Source organism: Protopterus annectens, chromosome 2.part0 (assembly GCF_019279795.1).
Source record: "Protopterus annectens isolate FY-2018-M chromosome 2.part0, PAN1.0, whole genome shotgun sequence".
Classification (NCBI taxonomy): domain Eukaryota; kingdom Metazoa; phylum Chordata; order Ceratodontiformes; family Protopteridae; genus Protopterus; species Protopterus annectens.
The window spans coordinates 1,748,423,973-1,748,441,478 of record NC_056728.1 but is presented as its reverse complement, the minus strand read 5'-3'; the positions used below and the strand labels follow the sequence as shown (position 1 = coordinate 1,748,441,478).

General features: G+C 41.0%; 1 protein-coding gene across 3 annotated transcripts in view; it reads left to right on the top strand.

Moving 5' to 3' along the window:
- LOC122793602 (F-box only protein 44-like) overlaps positions 1 to 17,506 on the top strand; it is a 606,155-nt gene that overhangs the window by 219,002 nt on the left and 369,647 nt on the right. For all 3 annotated transcript variants that reach the window (XM_044061774.1, XM_044061776.1, XM_044061775.1), the window contains one exon: positions 15,550 to 15,676. In XM_044061774.1, coding sequence (XP_043917709.1) covers positions 15,550 to 15,676 — 127 coding nt within the window. The remainder of the gene's footprint in view (positions 1 to 15,549; positions 15,677 to 17,506) is intronic.

Genomic DNA, 17,506 nt, shown 5'->3' with positions numbered 1-17,506 from the left:
TTTCAACAAAATTGGACTTACATAACCCAAGACAAGTGGCTTTTGGATGTAATTTCAAGAGGTTACAAATTCCACTTTCATACCTTCCCAAGACCAAACGGATGGCCAGACCTACCAAAACACCAATGGGCAGAGGCATTAAACCAGGTGGGATCCCTCATGGCTATGAGGGCCATATAAATGGTTCCACAATCAGAGACTGGGCAAGGCTTCTACTCCAGGCTCTTCCTAGTTCCCAGAAAGCAAAATTAATGGAGACCCATCCTGGATCTCTCAGTCTTAAACACTTTCCTGGAGATACCAAAGTTCAAGATGCTTACTCTGCAACAGCTCCTGCCAATGTTGAGCAAAAATGCATGGATGGTGACATTGGATTTAAAGGAGGCTTACCTACACATCCCTATCAGACAGGAGTGCAGAAAATACCTCAGGTTCAAGGCCGGCTCGAAACATTACCAATTCTCTGCGCTGCCCTTTGGCTTGTGTACTGCGGTCAGGGTCTTCGCCAAGTGCCTGGCACCAGTAGTAGCTTATTGCAGACTCAAGGGAATTCAAATTTACCCTTATCTGGATGACTGCCTTATTCAAGCGGACAGCAAGGATGTCTTACTCCAGCACCTGGAATTTGTTCAAAATCTACTCAAGTACCTGGGATTCACTGTGAGCATAAAAAAGTCACATTTGACACCCACACAACAGATAACCTTTCTGGGTGCTCTTCTAAACACAACAACCCAGATGGCATTCCTGACATGCGAAAAACAATAGCAGCTGGCTTCAACTTTCAAAACCTTGGCATCAATAACTCAGCTAACTGCAAGGAAATTCCTGCAGACTTTGGGTTACATGGCCTCCTGTATCCTTCTCATACCAAATGCAAGACTACATATGAGAAAAATACAATGGTACCTAAATAGTGTATGGTCCCAGCATTGCCACAGTCTAGACACACAGATTGCTGTCTTGCCTTGCCTGCAAAAGGAATTCCATTGGTGGACCATGGCATGTCTTCACAACAAAGGGAAAGCCTTCAGTCTGCCTCCAGCCAGCCAAGTGTTCACCACGGATGCCTCGGATTACGCATGGGGAGCCCACTTGCAGGGAAAAGGTCTGCAAGGTTTTTGGACAGAGGATCAGAAGCCACCTACATATCAATTTAAAAGAGATGTTAGCTGTACAGAATGCCCTCTTGGCTTTCAGGGATCTCCTACAACCAGGACAACTACTGATACGGACAGACAACACCACAGTTATGTGGTACATAAACAAGCAAGGGAGTTCACACTCCTACCCCCTTTGCAGACTAGCCATGACTCTATGGAACACAGCTCTAGCTTGCAAAGTGGATCTACAAGCTCAGTTCCTGCCAGGAAAACAAAATATTCTGGTAGACAGCCTGAGCAGGAACCTGTCAGACCTACACGAGTGGATGCTAGACACCCAAATATTCAAGATGATTACAGAAGCCTGGGGCTGCCCGGACATAGATCTTTTTGCATCCCCCCTCAAACACCAGTTACAGATTTTTTGCACAAGAACATTTCACAAGCTAGCATGGAAAGTGGATGCACTATCATTCAGTTGGAGAAACCTCTCGGGGTATGCCTTTCCGCCACTACCTCTTCTTCCACGGGTGTTACTAAAGATCAAGCAGGACAAGCCCAAGATGATGATTTTACTGGCCCCAAATTGGCCTCGTCAATTTTGGTACTCAACACTGATGAATCTATCCCAGGAGCCACCTTGGATTTTACCTCAGATTCCAAATCTTTTGTCCCAACACCATGGCCAGGTTCTGCAATCTCATGTCAAAACTCTCAGCCTGGCAGCCTGGCGAATTCAGGGTCTATGATTAATCCTTTCCTTCCCAAACAGGTCATGGATGTCATCTTAGAAGCCAGATGGCCTAGCACTAGAAAATGTTATGCAGGTAAATGGAAGAGATTTTGCACCTGGATGCATGCTCAGGATTCGGATCCTCTCATTCCTAATATCCCACTGATTTTACTTTACCTGACAGACATGCTACATAAGGGTTTATCCTTCTCCTCCATAAAAATACATGCCTCCGCTATCTCTGCACATTACAATACAGATCCTCCAATCTTTTCGCATCCACATCTGAATCAGTATCTCAGAGGAGCAAAGAATTTAAGGCCCCCTAGGACACCACCCATTCCTGCCTGGGACCTCAACTATGTTCTGGAAAAAACTCACTCTGCCTCCTTTTGAGCCTGCTGCCACATCTGATATTAAGTATTTATCATGGAGAACAGTTATCCTACTGGCTTTGACTTCAGCCAGGAGAGTCTCGGAGTTACAAGCACTCATGGCTGTGGAACCTTATATTATTTTTCACCAAGATAGGGTGTCTTTAAGGACCAATCCTACTTTCATGCCTAAAGTGGTTTCCAATCAAACTATTCACACTTTTTTCAATAATCCATAAAATAAGGGGGAAAGGATCTTGCATTCCTTGGATGTACACAGACAACTTTGTTTTTACCTGGACAGAACCAAGGATATCAGGAAAACAGAGCAACTGTTTGTTTCTTATGCAACAAATTCCCAAGGCAAAGCTATTTCAAAACAGACCATTTCTAAATGGGTTGCTCATGGAATCAGATTTTGTTACTCTCATCATGGAAAGCAAATCCCAGGAAAAATTAGGACTCACTCTACCAGAGCTGCTGCTACTTCAGCTGCCTTTCTCAGAGGAGTACCTACCAAGGATATTTTGGAAGCTGCAACTTGGAGTTCAGTGCATACTTTCTCTAAGCACTATAATCTCCCTCTTTACTCTAAGTCTAGGACAGGCTTTGCTTCTGCAGTCTTGCAGGGCCTTCTAGCCGCCCCGTCTACTCTATAACCACCACCCTTTACCTCAGCTTTGGGATTCAACATGATGAACATAGTACAGTTGTGTACATTTACCATAAATGTAGATGTTCGAGTATCTTCACTGTTGCAGTCTGGGTTACCCTCCCTCCTGTCCCCTCTTATACTTTCATTAGTGTGGTTTCCTACTTCACCCTTCTTCTGAGGTGTATTTGCTACAGGGTATGGGGTTTGTTGTATGTTACATTTTTGTTTTACTATTAGCCTTCACTTTTGGGCACCTGACATCTGGGGCAAGAAAAACTAGAGAACATGGCGTCGGCTGGCAGCTTTGTACACCTAGCGCTCTGACGTCAGGGAGCATGACTGAACAGCCGACGCCGGACCCAGACTTTGGGATTCTGGCCGACCGAGGACTGCCTGCTGGCAGGAAGAACCCTACAGTGATGACTGCAAGATGACTGCAACAGTGAAGACACTCGAACATTTACATTTATGGTAAGTGTACACAACTGTACTTTGTGTACACTTACCATAAATGTAGATGTTCGAATGTATTCACTGTTGCAGTCCTGGTTTCCCACCCTCCTTCCCCCTTATATCTTCTTTCTTTAGGGAGGAATAAGTTTCTAACGCTGGCTTTTAGCCACCAAGACCACTTTCTATATTTACTTGGGCTTCTGACTGGTTACGGCAAGAAAAACTATTGTAATGGCGTTGGCTGCCTTCCTTTATATCACTAACGACCTGACGTCAGCCACAAGCGACAGCAGCCGACGCAGAAAAACATTGACTCTAGTATTCAGGCCAGCCAAGGGCTATCGCAGCAGGGATAACCCCGAAGTGATGACTGCAACAGTGAATGTACTCTAACATCTACATGTATGGTAAGTGTACACAACTGTACTTTCCTTCCTTTGTTCCCCTTTTTATCAGCTTTTCAACAATCTAGACCCTGAATTACAGTTCCCACCATAGAGGGCTTTATTTCATTCCTGGTTATCTACATGTATGTGAAGCTTAGGAGCAAAAAAAAATCCCTGCACTTTATGCAGTGTGTATAAAGCCATACCTCATCCAGTTTCAGGTATGGAATTCTTCATTAAAGACAAAAACCATGTTCGGGAAGCAATGTCATATAACCATGAGTCCCTCATTCTCTATATTTTTCTGCATCCTCTCTTCTCTGGGTGACCTGTTCCTGGTAGGTGTAACAGATTCTTTTGTACTGCACTTATGACATTCCATTGTTTATACAGGTGACATTTTAGATTCTTGGACTTCTAGCTCTCCCACCCTGTTTAGAAAGTTAGAATTGTCTTTGACTGAGTATCTCTGCTGAAGTCATGCTATAGTGGTATGATGTGCACCCTTTTTGCTACTTATCTGTCCCTTTTGAATGATGTATTGCAAAGGCATATTCCACCCTTTCAGTATAAATTACTTAGACTAGATCTAGTAGATGTAGGTAGGTTGGTTATTTTGGACTGTTTTTATCGTGTTTGTGGAATAAAAGATTTACGTGGAAACTCTGTGGTCTTGGCATTTTACAACAGCTTTATTGGATTTTTGCTTTTCAATACATCATCTGTATTTGCAGTAAGAAGATTTTTTAACACGCTACTGTTTCTGAAACCTCTAACAGCTTGTTGGTTCCAGCCTGGTGTGACTTCCTGTTTCTGAGTTGAGATGTAGGTAGGGAAAAAAACAGAAAACTACTTAGAAAAATAATGTCTTTCTAACTCAAGTGTATTAATGCTAAAAGTTTGTTTCATTGACACACAGAACAGTGCAAAAAATGGAAAGTGAAACACTAACAACGCTAAACCGAACATCCATGCATAAAATCAGTGGTCTTTTGTAATGAAATGTAAAACCAGTCATTAGCTACAGTTTTTATATACGAATCACAAACTTCAGAGGAACTAAAGACTTAAGGTGCCAAGTTTGTGGGAGGGTTTTTACTTATTTCACATCTACCTTGGAAGAAATACCAAGTTTTAGTTGTTTATCTGCTGACATCATTTAGTGGTGCTGCTTGCTGTGTACGTTGATCTAAATCCACATTTGTAGATGTTAGACTCCACAATGAGAAAAGCAGCAGTTTTACAATGTGGGCTGGTGATCATAACTGAGAGAACAACAACAGCAGCAGTTTTATAAGTGCTGTTCATGTAATATTATTTATGCACTAAGAAGTATATCCCACACTTAGCTAGCTATTTTAAGTGTTGTAAATGTGGAAATTATATGATCCAGAGTTTGGGGGAGGTGCAGTCCACATATTTTGGAAGAAGTTTTATTTTGTATCTTAACATTTTCTTACATAAGTACTGTTTGCAAACTAATACATTCAAGTTTGAAGACTGATGTCCTTCAAGGATGCATCTGCAGTCCTTACAAATGGGTTGTCCTGTCGTCAGGCAGCCCTTCGGTCGGCCGGATTCCAAAGTCTGGGTCCGGCTTCGGCTGGTGTCGCACTTCACCCGACGTCATCGCTGCAGTTTTTCGGGTATAAAGGCATCAGCCAACGCCATTTTCCTCAGTCTTTCTTGCCGCGTGGCGCCCGAAGCAGAAGCTGTTCGCAAGTGCCGGTCGGTCAGATCCAGAGATTACTACTTCCGAATACTACTTCGAAGACTTCTAAAAAGCTAAGTACCCCGTTGGGGACTCTTTCTTGCCTCAGCCGATGTCAGAGAAAGTGAATAACTGTTTATCTTGTGGGAAACAAATACCTCATAAAGATTTCCACTCCTACTGCATACATTGTTTAGGCCCAGACCACGGCGTAGCAGCTTGTCTAGCCTGTGCTTCTTTTAACCGACGAACGCTTAGACGTCGGTCGGAGTTTGCTGAACAGATTTTCGGCTCTGATTTTGCCTATATTATGCCGTCGGATCCTCCGACTACGCAAATTACCAAAAAACGCAAAGAAAAGGACCGACACTTGCGGTCCGCGGTTTCGGCCGAAACCACGATTAAGCAAACCGCGAGTGTCTCGGTTTCAGCCGAAACCGAGCAAGCGGTTCTTTCTTCAGCCGAAACCATGCCGTCTACCGAGGCCTCCTCTAACCTGGTAGAATCGGCTTCTGAAATCCAACCTTCTGTTGCGGTTTCTCAGGAATTATCAGACACTATTCCCCTGGATATTTCAACCCCTGCACGTGGAGCTGCTAGGCCTCCTGCAGCCATGTCTATTAAGGCCTTTGCCAGGGCTAAAGCAGCCAAAGCTTCAAAAACGGTGCCTGCCAAACCCCCCTCACACAGGCCCAGCACCAGCTCCCATATGCTTTCTTTGGCTGAGGATCTCATTTCTTTAATTCGTGGATCCCAGCCTCATCCAGACAGGACCTCTCTCCACCTCCAGAAAAGAGGCCTAGAGCAGAGCCCCTGAGCCAGTATCCACAGATGATTCCTCTGATGACTCAGAACATACAGACCCTCCTGAGGCTCCTTATTCCCCTTACGAAGACTCTGATGCTGAAGAGTCCATTCCTTCAGCCACTCCACCTGAGGAATTTTCCTTTGGGGAAACCTTGCATGCTATGAGGGAACAATTTCAGTGGCAGGGCCAAGATTTCTCAGACTCCAGAAAAAGGCTTAGAACCTTTCTACATTTGCCACAACATAGGCCTTTAGCTATACCTCCAGTTCTTTCTGTTGTAGATGATGCGTTTAATGATGCTTGCACTGCTCCTGATTCATTACCTCCGGCTCCTGCTAAGCCCGATAGGTTCTACAGGGTCCCGGACACTCATCACCATTTATACAAGCACAAAAAAGAAAAAAAACAAAACTAGTAAATTAAAAAAGCGAATCGCAACCAAAACTTTCTCGAAGCTATTTATTAACGTGAAACAATCAGAACAATTGTAACTTGACTTAGCGCTTTCACCCGTTCACATCACGGGTTTCACGGGTCATTTAATTTACCATTTATACAAGGCTCCTTTTGCAGATCCAAAGACTATCTCCCAGGGTCCTAAAGCTGTAGCAGCTACTTCTACTAAAAACCCCCTCCCCTCTGAAAGGGAATCCAGGTCCTTAGAGAGATGGGGTAAAACAGTTTACACCTCTGCTACTTTGTCAGCTAGGGCTTTGAACTGCCAATTTCATATGATTCAATATCAAGAGTTTATGCTTGACCAGTTAACTAAAAAGCTGTCCTCTGAAGAATCTTTAGATAAAAAATATGTTCAGGAAATGGTACATAGCATACAGCAGGTTAGTAACCATTCTTTAAAATGTGGCTATGATGCACTGGAGGCTTCCTTTAGATCAGCCATGACTGGCACAGTTATCGGGAGACATGCATGGTTGAAAGAACAGGCATTACCAGACCATGTCAAATCAAAACTTTTGGATGCACCCATGGACAAGGTCAATTTATTTGGTTCCCCTGCACAGCAGGTACTAAAAAAGATGGAAGAGAAGGCGAAATCTGTACAAACAGTGAAAGATTTCTTACAGGTTCAACCTCCAAGGTTTAGCAGGAACTGGCCCTCCAAGAATTGGTCCTTTCCAGACTCCTCTAAGACACAGAGAGGCAGGAATAGGCGTTCTAGAGGCAGAAACCAATCCAGGGGTGCCTACAGGGGACGCCAGTGGCAAGGTAACAACCAGCGAGGCACGGACGCAGCCACCACCACTACAACAACTCAATCACAGTGACTTGGCAGTGGCACCGCCTACCAGGGAACAACTAGAAGCACCCTTAGGCGGAAAGCTAACCTTATTTTCAAAGAACTGGCATTGCATCACAAGGGAAAAATGGATTTTGCAAACTATAGACCAAGGTTACAGGTTCCATTTCCATACTCTACCAGGAAAGAGAGGAATGCCAAACCTACCACCTACTCAAAGGGCAGAAGCTCTAAAAGAAATATCTCAATTATTAAGAATGAGAGCTGTGGAAAAGGTACCATCTATGGAACAAGGAAAGGGATTTTACTCCAGACTCTTCCTGGTACCAAGAAAAGAAAACAAATGGAGGCCTATTCTAGACCTGTCCGCTTTAAACACATTCCTCATTGTTCCAAAATTCAAAATGCTGACCCTACAGCAGCTTCTTCCCATGCTGGGCAAGGAGTCTTGGCTGGTAACTCTAGATCTCAAGGAGGCATACCTGCATGTCCCCATACGACCAATTTGCAGAAGTTACCTCAGATTTCTTGCAGGATCAGAGCATTATCAATTCTCAGCATTGCCCTTTGGCTTATCTACTGCGCCCAGAGTGTTCACGAAATGCCTGGCATCAGTAATTGCTCATTGCAGACTTCAGGGGATCCAAATTTATCCCTACCTGGACGACTGCCTGATACAAGCGGACAACAAAAGCAAGCTAACAGAAGACTTGCAAAGAGTCATTTACCTGCTGCAAGCCCTGGGATATACAGTCAATATAAAAAAGTCAAGGCTGATTCCATCCCAAAGAATAACCTTTCTGGGTGCAGAGCTGGACACATCAAAACAAATGGCATTCCTAACTGCAGAAAAGAAAGAGCAACTACCTCTCTACTTCTTGGCATTAACAAAGCAGAACAATCTAACTGCAAGAAAAGTACTACAAGCCCTAGGCTTCATGGCATCCTGCATAATTCTGGTCCCTCATGCCAGACTGCATATGAGAAAGCTACAGTGGTACCTAAAGAATTTGTGGTCCCAACACAAGCACAGCCTAGAAACCAAAATTCCAATAATCCCATGCCTGAAGCAAGAGTTCCTATGGTGGGCTCAGGCCTGTCAATCAAACACAGGATTGCCCTTCTGCAACAGTCAACCAAGCCAAACCATCACGACAGATGCCTCAGACCTCGGTTGGGGGCACACATGCTGGGCAAGTGCATACAAGGCTTATGGACTCAAGACCAGCTGCCTGCACATAAATCTAAAGGAAATGCTGGCAGTAAAATTGGCAATCCAGTCATTCAGACCATTTCTCCAAGAAGGTCAGTTGATGATAAGGACAGACAACACCACAGTTATGTGGTACATCAACAAACAGGGAGGCACACATTCATATCCTCTATGCCGGCTGGCACTGGACCTATGGGATGTGGCTCTGAGCTACAACATTCAGTTACAAGCAATTTTTGTACCGGGAAAAGAAAACATTCTAGCAGACATATTAAGCAGAACTACGACAGATGCCCACGAATGGATGTTGCATCCGGACATCTTCAAAGCCATCACAAGAGAATGGGGATTACCACAAATAGACTTATTTGCATCCCCACTCAATCACCAGCTAAAGAAATTCTGCACAAGGACGTACCACCCACTTGCTTGGAAGGTGGACTCCCTATCTTTCAGTTGGAAAAACCTGACAGCATATGCATTCCCACCACTTCCTTTGATGCACAAGGTGCTTCTGAAGATCAAAGAGGAACGTCCAAGGATCATTCTGATAGCTCCAGACTGGCCAAGACAACATTGGTACCCATTGCTGAGGAGCATGTCTCGGGAACAAATATGGACACTACCCCTGTTCCCATTACTGTTAACACAGAACAACTACAACATCCTGCATCCAAACCTGAAAACTCTGCAGCTAACTGCCTGGAACATTACATAAGAGCAATTAACCCAAATTTATCCCAAAGGGTTAAAGACATAATCCTGGAGGCTCGTAGAAGAATTATGCAGCAAAATGGAAAAGATATCTCATTTGGAGTACTGCAAAGGGAAAAGATGTGACACTGGTAAACATAGCCAACATCCTGGAGTACTTGGCAGAGCTCTTCCATACAGGCCTGTCCTATTCTTCCATCAAGATACATGCATCAGCTATTTCAGCAGAATACAGCTTGGATCCTCCTGTCTTCTCTCATCCTCTGCTCAGACAGTTTCTGAGAGGAATTAAAAATGTAAAACCTCCCAGGAAACCACCATTGCCAGCATGGGACTTGAACTTTGTGCTAGAAAAATTGACACTTCCCCCTTTCGAACCAGCAGCAACAGCAGAATTACAATACTTATCCTGGAAGACTGCTTTCCTGCTGGCAATAACTTCAGCAAGAAGGGTCTCTGAACTACAGGCATTAATGGCAGTGCAACCCTTCCAGATCTTCCATCAAGATAGAGTGTCCATGAGAACAAATCCTACATTTATGCCTAAGGTGGTATCCAGAGTGTCTTTAAATCAGGCTATCCACCTACCTACATTCTTCCCCAACCCACAGAACAGGGGAGAAAGACTCTTGCATACCTTGGATGTACATAGACAATTACGCTACTACCTGGACAGGACCAAGTCCAATAGAAAAACTGACCAGCTTCTGGTAGCATATGCAACAGGAAAGGAAGGAAAACCAATTTCAAAACAGACAATCTCCAAATGGATAGGAAATTGCATTAGATTTTGTTACTCCTACCATGGGAAGAAAACTCCAGAGAACATCAGGCCTCACTACCACAGCTTTCTTACGAGGAGTGGCTACCAAGGACATTATAGAGGCTGCTACTTGGACCTCCGTGCATACATTTGCCAAGCATTACAATTTACCTTTATACTCTAGATCCCGAGCAGGTTTTGCCACTGCTGTTTTGCAAGGGATCCTAACTACACCATAATCTCTACTCTTTTCCTCCTCCCCTAGTTTAGCTATGGTATTCTACCCATTTGTAAGGACTGCAGATGCATCCTTGAAGGACATAGTACAGTTTTGTACCTACCATAAATGTAGATGTCCGATAGGAATGCATCTGCAGTCAGGATTACCCACCCACCTTCCCCTCTGAGATACTCCTAGGGTATTTGCCATCCTTCAGCTAGCTTGGGGGGGATCTATTATGGTGTATTTGTTTGTATATATGTACATACATGCTTATTTTATGTGTTTGCTCTCTACTATTTGGAAACATTGGCATTTATCCAAATTTAGCCATCCAAGAGGGCACCTGGCATCTGGGGCAAGAAACACTGAGGAAAATGGCGTCGGCTGATGCCTTTATACCCGAAAAACTGCAGCGATGACGTCGGGTGAAGTGCGACACCAGCCGAAGCCGGACCCAGACTTTGGAATCCGGCCGACCGAAGGGCTGCCTGACGACAGGACAACCCATTTGTAAGGACTGCAGATGCATTCCTATCTGACATCTACATTTATGGTAGGTACAAAACTGTACTTTCTTTGTGTTTGAAGATGAACTCAATCCCTGTAAAATTTGTTTGCAAAGAGAAGAGACGTGATGGAATGACATCTGTATGGGAGGGTAGCCTAATGGTTAAGGTGTTTGTCTTACAAACACAAGATGCAGTGTTCGAGTCTCACAAGGGATAATTGGCTAGGCTTAAAATAGATCACAAGGGCAGTTAGCTTAGTACTAATCTATGAATCTATGAACCTATGTATTTTGTACTTCAAAAACAAAAAATACATTTCTTAGAAATTTGGCAAACTGTTGTATTCTTATATAGGGCATTATTCATATCCTGATTATTTATTCAGTAAATATGCTAATATATAGATACAGTGGATATAAAAAGTGTACACACCCTTGTTAAAATGCCAGGTTTTTGTGATATAAAAAAATCAGACCACAATAAATTATTTCAAAACTTTTCCCACGTTTAGTGTGACCTATAATCTGTACAATTCAGTTGAAAAACAAACAAATCTGTTAGGGGAAAAATGTAAAAAAAAAAAAACATAGAGTAAGTTGGTTGCATAAGTTTGCACACCCTTAAACTAATACTTTGTTGAAGCATCTTTTGATTTAATTACAGCATTCAGTCTTCCTGGGTACACACCTACCATAAAGTAAAGAGACTCTGATTAAAGCTAAATAAAGTTCAGCTGTCCTAGTAGGATTTTTCTGACATTTACTCAGTTGCCTGCTACAGCAAAAGTCATGGTTTGTAGAGAGCTTACAAAGCATCAAAATGATCTCATTGAAAGGTTGTCAGGAGAAGGGTACAAACATTTCCACAGCATTGGATATACCACGGAACACAATGAAGACAGTCATCAAAAAGTGGAAAAAAATATGGGACAACAGCGACGTTGCAAAGAACTGGATGTCCCTCCAAAATTGATGAAAAGACGAGACGAAAACTGGTCGGGGAGGCTGCCAAGAGATCTACAACAACGCTGAAGGAGCTGCAGGAATTTCTGGCAAGTACTAGTTGTGTACTACATGTGACAACATGCTCCCGTATTCTACATATGTCTGGGCTATGGGGTATGGTTGCAAGATGGAAGACTTTTCTTACACAGAAAAACATCTAGGCCTGGCTAAAGTTTGCAAAACAATACATTGTGTCCTAAAAGATTGTGGGAAAATGTGTTATGGTCTGATGAGACCAAGCTTGAACTTTTTGGCCACAATTCCAAAAGGTACGTTTGGTGCAAAATCAACACTTCGCATCACCAAAAGAACACCATCCCCACAGTAAAGCATGGAGGTGGCAGTATCATGCTTTGAGGTTGCTTTTCTTCAGCTGAAACTGGGGCTTTAGTCAGGGTGCAAGGAATTATGAACAGTTCCAAATACCAGTCACTTTTGGCCCAAAACCTTCAGGCATCTGCTAGAAAGCTGAAGATGAAGCTGAAGAGGAATTTCACCTTTCAACATGACAATGAACCCAAGCATACATCCAAATCAACAAAAAATGGCTTCATCAGAAGAAAAGTAAAGTTTTGGAATGGCCCAGCCAGAAAGCCCAGACCTAAATCCAGTAGAAAATCTGTGGGGTGACCTGAAGTGGGATGTGCACAAGAGATGCCCTCACAATCTCATAGATTTGGAGTGCTTTTGCAAGGAAGAGTAGGCAAATGTTGCCAAGTCAAGATGTGCCATGCTGATAGACTCCTACCAAAGAAGACTGAATGCTGTAATTATATCAAAAGGTGCTTCAACAAAGTATTAGTTTAAGGGTGTGCACACTTATGCAACCAGCTTATTGTACGTTTTTTATTTTTTATATTTTTCCCCTAACAGATTTGTTTGTTTTTTCAATTGAATTGTGCAGGCTATAGATCACATTAAAGGTGGGAAAAGTTTTGAAATGATTTATTGTGGTCTCATTTTAACAGGGGTGTGTACACTTTTTATATCCACTGTATAATGCTAGAGTCTCTTTTGTTTTGCCTTTACAAAATCCATCACAAGAGATGCATTTTGCTGCATTTACTACCTTTACAGTTAAACAGTTGTAGTGACCATTGCATTAAATAACTTTTAAAAATAATGACCTAGAGCAATACTAGTCTCTTTGTGTGTGCATCTGCACTGATGGCATGCTCCACATTTAACAATTTCTGTTTATATTAGTCAATATGTTATATGATCACATCTCAGTATCTACAATATTCTTGCATTTTTTTTGTTTAATATATAGGAGACATGCATGAATGGGCGTACCTTCGTTGAAGGTTGTGCTTCAAGGCCAGAAACATGCACGTAAAAATCTACTGCCAATCATTAGCGGACCGGAGTTCCGCTGTGGCGACCCCTAACCAGGAAAAGCCGAAAGAGTCAACATATATAAAATATAGTTTGCTACTTGAGATCGTCTGTACTGGGAACCATATGCCAGTTTGTAGGAATAATATTTTATTTTAATAGAATCTATAGAAAAAGCTAAAACATAGCTGACATGAAAAAAAAAACAATTAGAGCTGTCAACACCGTTGCTTTTATTTAATGTTGCAGTCACAGTTGTCATAAATGTCAACATCCTTCCAGTTGTAATATCATTTTTAACTACATTAATTAATTGAGAGGAATACTTTCTTGTCAAAAATATGTCACTTAGTATATTTCATCAAATATTACTCTTTTTTAGCTTCATTTTTGTTTGACTGGATGCCTGTTGTCAAAATTTAAATATGCATTGCAGAATGTTGAGCTACAAAAAATTGTTTAAATTTACTATGTGTTAGGTATTTAACAAATTGTATAATCTAAAAAATAATAGAATCAAAAGAAAACTGATATAAAAAGGTAAACAAATGATGAATGTAAAAATGTAAAAAAAAATCACAAATCATTTCTTGTTTGTCATCACATAAAATCAATATGTTATCCAAATAACCCAAATGTAACTTATCACCAGTATTCACAATTCTTAAATGTTTTTTTATCCAAACAGTATAAAACTAAATTAGTATAAATAAGAGTAGAAACCACACTCATAACAATTCCTTGATAATTTCAAAAGCATTCACCATCAAAAGAAAAAAATTAAGAATCAAATTCATTATTAAAGCAATAGTATTAATAATCTTATAACTATTTAAATTCATATAAAATATCAGTAAACCACGAGATCCCAAGATCATGTGGTATCACAGAAAATAATGCATGAATATTAACTGTAACCATTATCCAAGTAGTATCAGATATGATCTAAAAGTGCCACAAATCCTTCAAAAGTCAAATAAATGCATCTAATATACCATTAAGCTTAACATCTATAAAATTAGCTAGTAGGGCCATGTTAGACCCACTTGCTAAGAAGATCAAAAGAAATGGTGAATCATTTAAGTTTTTATGAACCTTAGGAATACCAAATATCTTTTGGGCACCAGGATTTAAAACTACACAGAAATATATACATTTATACACACACAATCATTAGCTACACTGCCATCATGTCCAGTTGTTTCTATGCTTAATAAATTCATTACATGACACAGTTTTATAAAAATCATAATGCATGAGTACAGTATGCATTTTACTAGTATAATCAATGCCATGCTTTAAAATATTGCATCTGTCATCAGGTTTCATGGTAAGGAGGAATTTAACCATTGCTTAATTGATTTAACAAGATAGTTTCTTTGTCAAGTTATAAATTGCTTTATTGAATTTTGGTTACACAAAGTTGAATATCACTTTCTCATTTTTTTTCTAGAAGCGAGATAAATTAAGAGGCAAAAAGGCGTTGAAATACTGATCATTTCTGCAGTTGCCTTAACTCATTAGAGTTTTGTTCTTGGCTTTGCATGTTGTGTTTTGGTGGAGTATTTCATGCCAACAGCCCCCCCCCATTCTACACATTTTTGTTTTTAACTTTATTGTGAATGTCCCTTACTACACAAGTGGTTTCTGTGTTGAGCTGCTTTAACATTGCCCAGGGTAAATGTGTAAAGGGAGCATAGACTTTTGTTTAGATTCTGAATCTGGCATTTCAAAACCTAGAATCCTGGATTATTCCTGCATGTACCACTCAGACCTAGGCCATCAGGTTACATCTCATTATTTTTCAGTCATAAAAGTGGGGCCATTGAATTGCTCTGGGAGTGGGCTGTATAACCCATTCAGGCACTGTGAAAACAGGAGTACTTCAGGCATTTGTTTGTATGTAAATATGTTGCACAGCTGAACTTTTATAGTTCATTGCTGATTGTGGTCTTCGGAATGACTGCACTTTGACCATTAAAAAACACATCTCATAGGAATTACTTGTGCTGTAGCTATAGTTTTAACAGTATTTTTGATAAGAACATGGTCAGAATGTATATATCCGTGCTTATGTATTATCAGTTAGCAGACATGCAAGAAGTAATGCTCATTGGAGAGTAATGGCACTTCCTGGCTCAGCCAGTCTAAGCAGAGTAGGCACAAAGGTCTTAATCAAAAGAAAATCTCTCATCTGGGTCCTCCTTATAACATTTGCATTGCAGCCTTTTCTTAATAGTTATAATTAAAGTACAGCTGAGGTACAAGGAAACTTGACTGTTCATTTTTTCTCTACTTGTTTAGAGGACTTTGACCACTGGCATATAGCACGCAGGGGACAGCATAAATGGAGGATTGAAACTCTGCCAGCAGAATGCAGAATGATGCTGTCTGATGAAAGAGTTGAAAAATATTTTGTTACTTCCTTCTGGTAAGTGTTATCATTTTTTCATGTGGGGTATATATGATGGAAGTTAAGGAAAGGATGGCCTTTCTGTGTGGGGACATCTTCCATCACTGTTATAACTGAACCTTTGTTCACTGATATGAATGTATCCTGTCTTTTTTTAAGGTTTCATAGGTCTGCCTGCAAGAGGGCAGCATTAGTCTCATGCTTGTTTTTCTGCGGTGTCTATTGAGGTGTGCTCCATTGCATTACATCATGTAATCTTCTGTTCTTCTCACTACAGTAGAGAGTCGATTATCAGAAATGTCAATTATCCAAACGCAGCCTTCCAAAGTTATTGGGTAGGCAAAATCATAAAGTCCGAATATGGAAACATTATACGTATTTGCTTGTGAGTGTTTTTCTTTCTTGTCCACTGGAATCACTGAATGGTTGAAAAGCATGCAGAAAAATACAAGATTTTTGCAGTTGCTTTTCTGGTTCAATGTATGTTTGATTATTCGAACAGTTTGATTATGCAAACTACCTTAGGTCCCAATTAGTTCAGGTAATCGACTCTATACTGCACTATAAAAACTGCTGATGACTCTTCTGCATTTTCCATTTGTTAGTAGTTCATTTGTAATTTTGGCCTACTTTTCTGGGAAAAGTACACATTGTTAGAAAGAAATGTGTATACAAATGTCTCACTAAAGACTGTGGGTAAGTATGGTTGTCACAGACAAATTCTCTAGAGTTTCATCCGGTGTATATTTTTTGTCTCAGTTGTCTGCATGACTGATAATTGATAACACTTGAAAGATGTAACAGACCCAGAGATGTAAGAAAACTTTTAAGACTTTGATAGTTTTTATTTCAAAGGATAGTTTAGAAGTTAGAGAAGGACTTCAGTGCAAAGGAATCTGAAAAGTCAAGCAAGGGTAACAAACCTCAAAAAAGATTCTTCAGAGGAGGGACTTTCAGTTTGATGCAGACCTGAATAGTGTAGGGTCGAAAATTGAAAAAGTCAAACTCGTGGAAGAAGCCTTAAATTCACATTCAGATGAGATTGCATCCTTCCAGGCAAAAGAGGCTGTGATAAAGGAAAGAAAATGTCGGTTTGGGATGTATGGCAAGAAGAAGTTAATGGAAAGTTGGTAGAACTTGAGGACAGGGCATGCAGGGAAAATTTAAGATTTAATATATTCCAGAAAAAGTTAATGGCATGGATTGTAAAGGCTTTAAACAGGAGCAAATCAGTAAGTGGTCTGGACTGAGCACAAGTGAGGTGATGAAAGGGCACACAGGAATATACACTACTGCAACAAAAAGTAAAAGTCTCAAACAATAATAGTGAAATTTCAAACTTATGCTATCAAAAGAAAAAACATTGTCAGCATTATGGCATAAAGGTAAGATAATTTCCATAGGTTAAGCAAGGGCAAACTCTATTATGCACAGACCAGACAAAAGAAAGTAGATCTGATCCTGCATTCCATTAATGTGAAGACCTGAACTTGAAATGTAAGTAATTCTACTTTGCTATGTTGAATGCTAGAATGTTAAGTTGTCAATCTCGCCTTCATTCTTGCTGGATGGGTTCGGAGCCGATCCTCGGCTCCGACTCGGCCACTCTAAAAGCTTGAGAGCTAGTTCCACCGGCTCGAGGCTCCCCTATATCCCACAGTGCTAGGCGGTAACTCCTCAGATCTCATTTGCCGCTACAGCGATCGAGATGTGTTCCTACCGGCTCAGGTTAGTTGTTTACTAAAGAACTAGTTTCTTAGCCTTTTTCCCCTTTAAAGTTAATATTTCTTTTAAATAGTTAGTGTTAAATTAGTTTATCCCATTCCCGTTAACTTTCCATCCCATTTT